This window comes from Histomonas meleagridis (genome assembly GCF_020186115.1).
Source record: "Histomonas meleagridis strain 2922-C6/04-10x chromosome Unknown contig_13, whole genome shotgun sequence".
NCBI classification, from domain to species: domain Eukaryota; phylum Parabasalia; order Tritrichomonadida; family Dientamoebidae; genus Histomonas; species Histomonas meleagridis.
This window is the reverse complement of record NW_027150764.1, coordinates 16,432-28,444: the sequence shown is the minus strand read 5'-3', so window position 1 is coordinate 28,444 and position 12,013 is coordinate 16,432. Positions and strand designations below refer to the sequence as shown.

At 26.1% G+C, this 12,013-nt stretch overlaps 3 protein-coding genes across 3 annotated transcripts; 2 read left to right on the top strand and 1 right to left on the bottom strand.

The window, feature by feature from the left end:
• Nucleotides 1-664: 664 nt before the first annotated feature.
• GO595_001292 (DDE superfamily endonuclease containing protein) lies at nt 665-1,300 on the top strand (the record flags this gene model as incomplete). Its single annotated transcript, XM_067914074.1, has 1 exon — nt 665-1,300. One exon carries the CDS (start codon nt 665-667, stop codon nt 1,298-1,300), a length of 636 nt encoding a protein of 211 aa, XP_067778535.1.
• Nucleotides 1,301-7,909: 6,609 nt separating this feature from the next.
• On the bottom strand, nt 7,910-8,233 carry GO595_001291 (uncharacterized protein; the record flags this gene model as incomplete). Its single annotated transcript, XM_067914073.1, has 1 exon — nt 7,910-8,233. One exon carries the CDS (start codon nt 8,231-8,233, stop codon nt 7,910-7,912), a length of 324 nt encoding a protein of 107 aa, XP_067778534.1.
• Nucleotides 8,234-10,362: 2,129 nt separating this feature from the next.
• GO595_001290 (uncharacterized protein) lies at nt 10,363-11,409 on the top strand (the record flags this gene model as incomplete). The annotated part of the gene is made up of 1 exon (XM_067914072.1): nt 10,363-11,409. One exon carries the CDS (start codon nt 10,363-10,365, stop codon nt 11,407-11,409), a length of 1,047 nt encoding a protein of 348 aa, XP_067778533.1.
• Between the last annotated feature and the right edge of the window lie 604 nt (nt 11,410-12,013).

Genomic DNA, 12,013 nt, shown 5'->3' with positions numbered 1-12,013 from the left:
AAGAAGATGTACAATATTCACATGGATATATTATAACAGAATCTCCAATAATACCTATAGAAGGATCTAAATTTAATTTGGACGTCAAATTTTATGTAAGTGTAATTTTTTTTGATTTTGAGTCTCTTAAAACTATATTAAATATTCCTATAGATTTAGTTTGTTCCAGAAAATCAATAGCAAAGGATTCATGGAAACTTAATTTTATCAATAGCAAATTATCTAAATATGGTAAAATTTCTGTAGAGTTTGCAGAATTAACATATGGAAAAAATGATAGTTTAAGTTGTATTCAATTAGTTTTCCAAACTCTTCCACCATTTGTGCATGAAAAATATTGTATTGGAGAAGAATGTGATAAAGGATTTTTAGTGATTCATAAAGAAACTATGGAAAATATATATAAAAAGAATTTATCCTGGATCAAAAATTAGTTAACTTGCAAATAAATGAAGATACCCTGATGTCTCTACAATTGGATATATGTGAAGACGTTTATTTCTCACAAAATATTAATAAACGGTTATTGACAAATTTTATGCTTGGTCGAGTCTTCAGCGGAAAGCCACACAACAATTATTCAAATTACGGGAAAAGAGGGAAAATTGAGAATGTGATTCAGATTATTTCACGGGGATCTCACCCAATATATCAGATTTCCAAAATGAGCGGTATTCCAGAATCAACAATTAGAAATTGGAAAAGGAAATTAGTGATTGAACCAGACTGGAGGCCGTGGAAAACTCATCATGGGAGCACTCATATAGTATTTACAGATTTAGAAGAAGAATCTATCAAAGATTATATTGTTCAAAACTTTCTTAAACCAGGTTATGTCTTTACAAATGAAGACTTCATTGACATTGCCATGAATGCATATTTGTCTAAATTTCCCAACGATATCGAAAATGATGAGGCCAAACAATTTACGATTTCTCATCAGTTCATAGCCGACTTTAAAAAGAGAAACCATTTATCATCTAGGTCTCTCCATGCCAAAAGAAGGCCAACAGCCACAGAAGATGATATGAATCAGTTCATTAATGAAATCAAAAATCTTATGGATTCAACAGATCATAGCCATATTGTCAATCGCGATGAAACGGCATGGAAGATATTCCCAAACGGCATGGTGACATGGGCTGAAAAGGGAAGCGATTCCATTAGCATTAATCTTGAAGCATCACCTAAAACATCCATGACAGTACTTGCAAGCATTAGAGCTGATGGTTCCCAAAATCCCTCTTTTTTTCATTGCAAAAGGGAAAACAAATCGCTGCAAAGAATCTCAGATTGGTGACGTTTCATATCACATGTCAACGTATTCAGAAAACGGTTGGACGACTGAAGAAACATTTAGTCAATATCTACGATTTTTGAGAACCCACTTTAATGATGAAGAAGAGATCCACTTACTCTTGGACTCTTACGATATTGTAATTGTCCTATGCATAGGTGTCAGCAAATTCAAATTTTAGCAGCAAGCTTAAAGATCGCATTGCATTTTATTCCACCTGGCTTGACAGACCAGCTTCAGCCTTTAGATAGAAGAGTCTTTGGTTGCTTGAAAGCAACAGCTAAACACTTGTTTCGAAAAGGTTATAACGTTAATCCAAATCAAAAATTTACAAAAAAGATTGCATCACAATATTTAGTTTGGGCATGGGAGCATCTCCAGAGTGACATCATTATGGATTCATGGTCGATTTTTGATTAAAAACAACCTAATCGATTTTTTGACAAGATGTTGTTTCGAAAATGTGATGATGTTTGTCTTAACGGTCACCAATACCTCCAATTGGTGAGACCTCAAGGTAATAGTAAAACATCAATTCCATTAACATGTCTACGTACACAAAAATCTGAAGTTACAATTTCATCAAAAACTCAATCTAATATCAGTATTAATATGGATTTATCTCTTAAAGATCATATTTCTAAACTCAATATTTCAAACACTAATCTTTCTATCAATTTTCAAAATTCAAAAATAAATAAGCATTATGAAATAAATATACTAAAGTTCTTCCTTTCACAATCAATAATTTCACAAAAAAATAACGAAAAAATTAATTTTACAGGAAAAAAGGTTTATTTAGATTTTCAAGCTTATAAAGACTTAATTTATTCTAAATTCAACTACTTAACTGTTCAATTTAATCAAGAAATATCAAATATAAAAGTCACAACAAAAGGAATTGTTGTTAAAGAAACATTAATTTAAAAAGATAATATTAAAGATATTTTGAAAACACAATTTACAACATCAAATTCTATCAATTTAATAATAGAACAAGGAACAACTTCAATTCCAGGATTTCAAGTAGATGTATCACCTAAAGGTAAGAAAACTATAATTAATTTTATTGGAGAATGGGAAAAAATAACAAATCAAGAACAACTAATTGTAATTAGACGAAGAGGTAATTTAATACTAAATTATGTTGCATCTAATTTTAATCTTAACTTTGAAGGTATTGGTAATATTGAAATTAACTTAAAAAAAGGACAAAGAAAGTTTATTTTAGAAAAACCAATAAAAATTAATGGAAATATAATTATTGATATTAATGGTGAAATCCAATTCAATGACATTGTATTTCTGTCAGATTCACAATTTAAAGTTAGATCAAAGAATCCAAATGAAAAGAACAATGAAATTAACGCAAGTGATATAATTATTAAAGCTCTAACTACGATTAAAGGTAAAATTAATGCAAATAATATTTATATGGAACCAAATACTTCGTTAATAACTGATACAATTTTTAATCATAAAAATATTATATATAATTATTATTCAGGAGGAATTCCTATAATAGAAACAAATACATTAATTTCTAAACCTCAATAAATTATAATGAATTATATATCAACCGAATATAAAAATGATATTAATAATTTTATTGGTTCTACAAATGAAATTTATTGTACAGATAATTCATATTTTAATTCGACTAATTGCAATGATTATCTAAAATTAATTTATTTTAATTCAAGCATTGTAGTTTTTGATGAAGAAAATTCACTATTAAAAGCATTTTGTTCAAATAAAATTAATACATTAAAGAAAAAAGTTATGACATGTATCAATGTAAATTTAACATCAGCACCACATTTACCAAAAACAACAGATAACAGTTCCTCTAATAAAACAGATATGATGAAAAATTTCGTTTTAATGATTTCAGCGATTGTAGGGGTCGTGTTAATAATAATTGTTGGCGTTTTCTTGTATAAAAAAAAAAAGATAAACAACAAATGAATACGTATCAACCAGGCTATACTGAAAATAATGCAGCTATTTTTAATCAAGTTGATGAGTAAAGTAATTTTCACTAGTTTTTATTATTTTTTTGATGAATTTTAGAGATAAACTCAATGATAAATAGACCAATGTAACCCAGTGTTGATTGATATTTTATGAATTACCAGAAAATTCCATGTCGAAAATTGTAAAACATAGAAATCAGATTTGAGAATGAATAATTTCTCACAAAAATATTTCGAATGTGAATTTTTCAATGCTATTCAAAAAATCACGCATAATTGAATAGCATTTCCACTTTTTGATAGGAAGGTATTCAAATTCTCTATTTTGCTTGGAGAGTACCGACTTTTCAGATGCTTTTGGTTCAACTCCTCATGATCAGATTTTTAAAGTTTAAGATCAATTAGGTTTCGATAATAAAATAATTCATTTGATTAAAGCAACTTATAATAATTCATCTACTAAAATTCGAATCCCTAATAAAGGGTCTTCAGAAGAAATTATTATTAATTGTGGAGTTAAACAAAATTGTCCTTTTTCTCCTTTAGCATTCAATTTATGTTTGGATCCTTTATTATAAAAATTAAATGATAAAATTTTAGATGGTATTCATTATAATAAACAAAATGATAGTGAACAAGCTTATGCAGATGATTTAATCCTGATATCTGATACAGAAATTGGTATGAATAATTAAATTAAAGTAGTAGAAGAATTTTGTAAATATGTTAATATGAAGATTCAACCAGAAAAATGTAGAACCTATAATTATATTAATCATAATGACAGAAGATATTCCGCTATTACGAATTTTAAAATTAATAACAATTTTATTCCTATGATTGATTTGTATAATGGTAATACTTATTTAGGTATTATGACTGCATTAACTAAAAATATGAAATTTAGATCCTCCAAATATAAAATAAATCAAGCTTAAGAAGATATTAAGGATATTTGTTCTTCCCCTTTAAAATGGAACCAAATGATTGATGCAATTAAACATTTTATTACACCTAGTTTATATTACGTATTTATTTTAATGGTTTTACTTCTAGAAATGATATCGAATTTTTAAACAAAAGAATTAGATCAGCACTAAACTCTAATTTAAAAATTAATTCTTTACCAAAAGAATTTTACTACACTGCATGGAAAGATGGAGGTGCTGGTTTGAAGGATCTTAATGATAGATATGATGATTTAATTATATCTTGTTTTTTAAGATTATGGTTTTCTAAAGATGTTTTTCTTAAAAATAAGTACGTATATAATGCGGTCGGGACAAATCACAGGGACCCCTAGGGGCCCCACCTTCGGTGTTTAACTAATAAACCTGAAAAATTTCCACCCTCAGAACATACACATACTGAGTATGCTTTAAAAGATCATAATAATCATGATACAAAATATGCTGCAACAAAACATAAACATAGTTATAATGATTTAACAGATATTCCTCCAGTAGAATCACACATGCATAGTTGGGGTGATTTATATGGTATACCTGATGCATTTGTTCCTATAGAACATTATCATGATACTAGATATGCATTGATTGATCATACACATACAGAATTTAATAATGATATAACTATTAATGGAAAAATTAACAATTACTATATTAACAATAATATTGGTGGCACTTCTAATGTTAATATGAGTTTACCTTGTATTGCTATAATAAAAACAGATGGTGTGATGGAAATTGGAGATTGTATTTATTTTCATAATAAAAATGATGATGATAGTGATTATAGTTGGAGAATTAGAACTTCTGAAAATACTATGTATTTTGGTAAAATTAATAATAATGATGGTAATATCAGTTTTAATGGTAATAATGGTAATATAAATTGTAATTCCATTAACTACATCAATGTAAGTTTTTTTTCATTAAACGGTCATACTCATAGTTATAATGATTTGACTGATAAACCATTCAATACATTTGAAGTAACTGGAGGTCTTACACAATTAAATACAACTATTATACATAATGCTCCTGTTACAGAAGATTTAACACAATTTCAAATTGGTTCACCAGTATTTTTAACAGGTAATGTTTATGCTTTAACCAATGAAGGTAAATATGTTACAAATACTTCATCAACTGATTGTATTCCATCAGTTAAAACTACAGGTACTTATAAAGAATATTTAGGTATTTGTGTATCTAAACATGAAACTGGATATAAAGCTTCAATAGGTGATGTTATTAAAAGAGAAGTAGAAATTTTACAAGATACTATTGATTTTGCAACACATGGAGATTTTTATTTTAGAGTAAATAATACTGCAGATTATGAAATAGGTGATGTAGTATTATTTGATGGTAATAAATTATCAAATGATTTAGTAATAATCACAAAAATATTAAATTCAATAGTTGGTAAAGTAACAGGTAACATAGATGAACATTTATTAAGTATATTTAAAGAATAAAAAAAAATATTTTATTTCATTTTATTTTTTTATATGGATCCAGTTTATAAAAGAAAGAGAGAAATGCAATATTTATTCGAAACACTAGTTAGAAATGAATTAAATAATCAAAATTCACAATCAAAAGGTAATTTGAGTCTACAAAATTTTATTAATTTTCTTAATTAAAAATATAATAGGGAGATTAAATTTACACCTGAATTTAATACTGGTACAAAGCCATTAGTCGAAACATACAACAATTTAGTTAATTAATATTATATAGATGTCAACTTATAGAGAATAACAGATAATCAATATAAAAATAATCATTTAAACAATTATGAAAAATTTAAATATAATTTTAATAAAATTTTTATCGAAAATGAAAAAATTACACCTATTAATGGAAAAATTGGAGGAAAAACAATCCCAGAGCATTATGAATATAATATTAGAAAGATTATCAAAAAATTGAATGAGATGTTTGCACACGAAGTTTTTGAAGCTGAAAAAAAGCCTATCAAATTTAATGAATATTGTGAAAAATTAAGGAAATATTTATATGGTATTGAAATAATTGATAATAAAATTGGGAACGTATTTACATTCGATTATGCATATAGCAATTATTTGTTACAATATTTTAGTAAATTTCCTTATGACAATATATATAGTAATTATAATATATATGAAGATTCTAAGAATTCACCTTATATTAACACAGTTTTTAAATCTCGTTCGAAAAACAAATATTTATTTGATAACTATTTATTTCCATATCATATTGATTATTCAAAATTAGATCCACAATTTAAACCTAATATAAGTTATTTTCCTTATAAAAGAAATAAAAAAATATCAATTAAAATATATTGGTAATAATGGTGAATATCAAATGGATTTATTTTTTTCTGGTTATGATGAAACCACTAAAACAGAAACAAAATATTGTTATTTATTAGCAGTTGAAATTAGGTCTAGATTTTTATTTTATGCCTATACTAATACAAAAATAAATGATAAAATAACTACAAAGAAATCAATAGAATTTATAGCTAAAGCTTTATTTATATTATATAATGCAGGATTTAATCCTAAAATTATACATTGTGATTCTGAAAGGACATTTTTATCGAAACCTTTACAATATATAGCAGCACATTTATCTGGTGTAAAAATAATTCCAGTAAAAAGAATAATTTTAGAAGATAAATCTTATCCTATTCATACTTCTTTAGCTATAATCAATAGAATTTGTAGAACTATTAGAGATATGGCTGATAATATAAGTTTAAAAGAAATAGATCCATATCATATGAAGAAAATTGTTAATAATTATAATAATACTTATCATAAAACATTAAGTCAATTAAATCACAAAAAAATTTCACCAATAGAAGCTTTTAATCAAAGAAAATCTTTTGGTTTAGAATTACATAAATTAAATGATAAAATTATAAATCAAGAAGGATTTTATTTACCTCCTGGTACAACAGTAACAGTTTATAACACAGATCAACTAAAAAAGAGATCAAAAATATTATCAGATATTTTTATAGTAGATAATTTCGAAAAAGGTAAATATAATATTTATAATGAAAAAGGTATAAAAATGTCAGTACCAAGATATTTATTAAATCCTGTGCCTTATCCTATTAATCTTAATAAATAAATACTTTTTCTAATGATATATTAAATTCATCCATTAATGTGTTATATTCTTTATTATATTGAGAACTAAAATCATAACCATTAATCTTAATTGAGTTAACTTTTTTAATTGGATTTACATGTTTTAAACATCCAGGTTCAGGATCTTCATAACTTAATCTAACTTGATTAAAATCAATTTCTAAAATTAAACTTATAGCTTGTACTAAATCATTAGCATTAATAATAATTTTTCCACTATTATCAATTAAATTTGCTATTAATTTCATATTATTTGTTTTTAATATTGCACTAAATGTTAAAGCTATATGTTTATATAAAGCACTAGCATTATCAGTATTAAGTTCAGTTTCTCTTGTAATTATTTTTGATGTTTCTTCATTAACTTCAAGATAATGTGCTGATGTTTCACTATTGTTATTATTAATAATAACTTTACAATTAGCACTAGAACTATTATGTTCAGTATTATTCTTCCCTACATGGGGTGAGAAATCACATATTTCAATCATAAAAAAAAATGATTTTAATTTTTTTTATTTAATTATTAACTTCGTATCCAGTAGCTTCTTGTATATAAGCACCGATAGCATCTTTGATAGCACCTTGTTCACCATTCTTATTTTCTATCATTTCAGTAACAGCTTTTTTACAAGCACTGATATAATAATTTTCACCAGTTTCTTCCATAACAAACTTATTAGCTTCAACAAATTTATCTTGTAATTCATAAGGTTCTATTAAATTCTTAACTCTAGGAATAACAAATTTTCTATACAATACTGCTGACACAGTAAGTATAGGACACAATGACTTTGCTCTTTTCGTATTTGCTACACCTCTAGTTTGTTCCATATTTGACATAAGTTCACGATAAAGTGGCTTAATAATATAACTAGTAAATACTTGATTTGCTGTTCTCCTTCTTGGTTTATGTGTTTTATAAATATTCATAACACCTGTATCACCATAATATTTCTTATTTAACTCATTAACCTTTTGTATAAATGGTATATAATCCTCATATGGAGTAACTGTTGGATCATCAAATGGTTTCTTATCATTAAATTCAACCTTTCTAACTTTATTTTGTAAGAAATCTTGAAAAGTTGGAACATATTCATTGTTAGCTCTCCTTTCTCTCCTTTTAGCAGGTGAGCCATATGTATTTTGTAAATGACTAATATATTCTCTTTCATAAGGATCTTGTGTTTTAACTGTCCAACCATTAACGATTTTAGCTCTCCTATGTTGATCTCTAACTATAATATCTGGAATTCCATCGTTATTAATATCTTGTTCTATAGCTGCCCAATGATATTTTTTTTTTACCCTTATTATGTTTTGCAACTAATTCTTCAGCACCTTTCAGAGTTTGTGCTTCTCTAATATTTTTAACATCTTTATTTAAATCAAGAATAAGATGAGCTAAAGTTTCCATATTTGGATCTAATAATACTCGATTTCCACCAACATATCTATAATTTTTAGGATTATCCTCAAAATGATACATTTCACCATCAGGTGTTATTAAAGGTTTACGTTCTTGTTTAACAGGCATAAGATAACGTGGTGGTAAATTTTCAGGATTCCTTTTAATAGTGTAATTTCTTTCAGTGTCAGTTAATATCCCTATCTTATCTACATTCGACTTCACAAAACATATTGCGTGATATACATAATGATGTAAATATTACCCAAATGGGTGATATTTGCAAAAACCCAGAATTTCCCAAAATTAATTATGGGTAAGCAGTTATTTCTCTCAATTTTCTGAGACCTTCCTTTTTTTCCAATTCAAATAAATGCCTTAACCCCCTCATGTTATTGTTTTAATTCAATATTACAAAATTAACCCCACTTTTGATACTAAATTACTTGATCCTGCCCTTCACGAAATCAGATCTTTCAAATAGTTAAATGATAACTTAAGCCATCCGATCTGGGATATCGTCTTTTCAAAAAGTTGGACGATAACCCAACTGTATCGTTTTTTGTGTTATCGTTCAACTTTTTGAATCTATCGTTACCCATAACCCAAGGGTTGGGATATTTTGACTGCAAATTAATCGTGAATGTTGTGAAAATTCACAGAAAACCTCTTGGGTAACGATTTCTGAAATCACAATTAAATAACATCATTTGCTTCCATACCTACTGATTTAAATATAGGAGCTATTCTATCACCTACTTCAAATATTTTATCTTCAGGTAATTTCTTTAAAGGTCCTATCTTTTTGATATCTTCTTTATGTTGTTTTGCGAATTCATAACATTTCGCAATATGTGGACTAATTTTTGCGAATCCTTCTTTCATTTTTTTAAGTAAAGGTCCTATTTTCTTTATACCTGATTTAAATTTATTCCACAAACCCCACGCCATTAAAAATTATGAAAAATATTTTTCATTTTTATTAATGTATTATAATAATACGCAATCTAAAAATGAAAAAGATGATCAAGGTAATGTGGGAGCTTATTTTGATCGTCTTAAAGATTTAATTGCTAAAAATGATGGTACTCGTTCTATTATTTTAAGAACTGAAGATTGTCATGATCAAAATGCACCATTTAATCAATCACAAGAAACTAGATTAAGAATTACTCATGGTGATCATATGATTTCACAAATAACTGAAGGTTTTATTAATTTTAAAATTAGAATAACTGTACAATTATCAAAAGCTATTTCATCTAGTAATTTACAAGATCCTGAGAATTTAGTTAAAATATTTATAGGTTTTAAGAGTTCTAATCAATTATTAGATCAATGACAAATTATGTCTAATAATATTTCTACTGGTTATCAACAAAATGAATGTTGTCGTGAAGGTTATTGTTATTCAACAATTAAACCCTATGCTGAAAAGAAAACTAGAAAATATACACATTCTTTATATGAAAATGTTTCAGAATATTCTCAATCTGTTTGTGGTACTTATGTTGATTTAAATACAATTGCAGATGGAAATAAACATGATATCGAATTTGAAATGAATCTTCCATTTGAAGATATATTAGCTTTACAAGCATTTGATTTATATCCAAATAGATTAGTTGGTGATATTGAATTAAAGTTTTATGTTAAACAAAATGGTTTAGTATGGTGTCAAGTAGATCCACGTAAAATTAAAGAAGTTAAAGAATTTTTAGAAGATTCTTCTATTAATGCTACATTTAATAATTTACCTTTATTTACTCATGGTTTTACTCAAATAGGTAATTCAGCTAATATAACTACTACATTTAAATGTGATACTGAAACTAATCATACTATTGATACTGTATCTGAGAATGTTTCTTTATATTGTACAGGTTTAACAGTAGTTTCATGTAAATCTAATATGTTTGGATTTGGAGTTAAAGAAGAAACTTTAAATCAAATAGCTCAAATACTTCAACAACCTGGAGGTTTATTAATTCCTTCACAACAATTAGATTATAATGCATTTGCTTTAGCTGCTACTGAATCTGGTATACAGTCTACTATTAATATGCCTTTATTTAATGTTACAACTATTACAGTTGTATTTCCAAAACATGCTAATGATTATACTTGTTTTGATAATCCTATTTATAATAATGTACAATTAACTATTGCAGGGCAAAATTATCCCGATGAACCTATTTCTACTTTAGGTGCAAGATTTTTACAATATCAATTAGTTGCTTCTGATTTAGATGATAGTATACAATGTACTAAAGAATTTGAAGATTCTTTAACTATGGATAGAAATGCTTCTAATGGTACAAGATATAATAACACATTAAGTGATGCTACCTCATCTATGCTTAATATACAATGTGAACGCTCACGTGGTGGTTACGTATTTGATGGCTTAGATTCTAATGGACAAAATATCCCGATACAAATTAAGGGGCAGCCTATATATACACTAGCTAATGATACTTATTATAATGTAGATGATGCTGGAAATCATCCACCTGCACCACAATTATTTATATGTCGTTATACTTATTTCACATTAGATTTACACAACGGTTTGAAATATTCCAGGGGTACCCCTGATAATTATTAAATAAACATTTATATTAATAAAATATTATCAAATTTTGACTAAAAGCTCTATGGCAAACTTATTCGATATAATTTAATCCTTAGAATATTATCAAATATCGACTTAAACATTTCTCACAGAATAATTTGATATAATGTTAAACAGTTATTATTTCACTTCATTTTATAAATGTAGACTGTCTACAAATCGAACCCAAAAATAAAACATGTCAAAAATTAACAAATTCAAAAATTATAGAAGAAGAAATATATTATAATTCAATTTATTATGATATGAAACATCCAAATAATTTATATGACATACAACTTTCTAATATATTATTCGAAAAAGAATTTAATTTTGTTTTCAAGAATACTGATTATTCCGATATTTTGAACCTCATAGATAATCGTATTTATTATCCACAAAGTAAAATTCGTGATATATTAATATTAAATTTCCAAATTAATTTAAATCAATTTTTAACAGACTATTATCACAAATTATTTCAACAAAAATTAATATTATACAGATAAAGGTATGCATTTTATAGAGGAATTTTCTAAACAAATATTTTCAGATTTTCTAAAACGTTATTTAACATTATTAATATTTTTAGCTAATA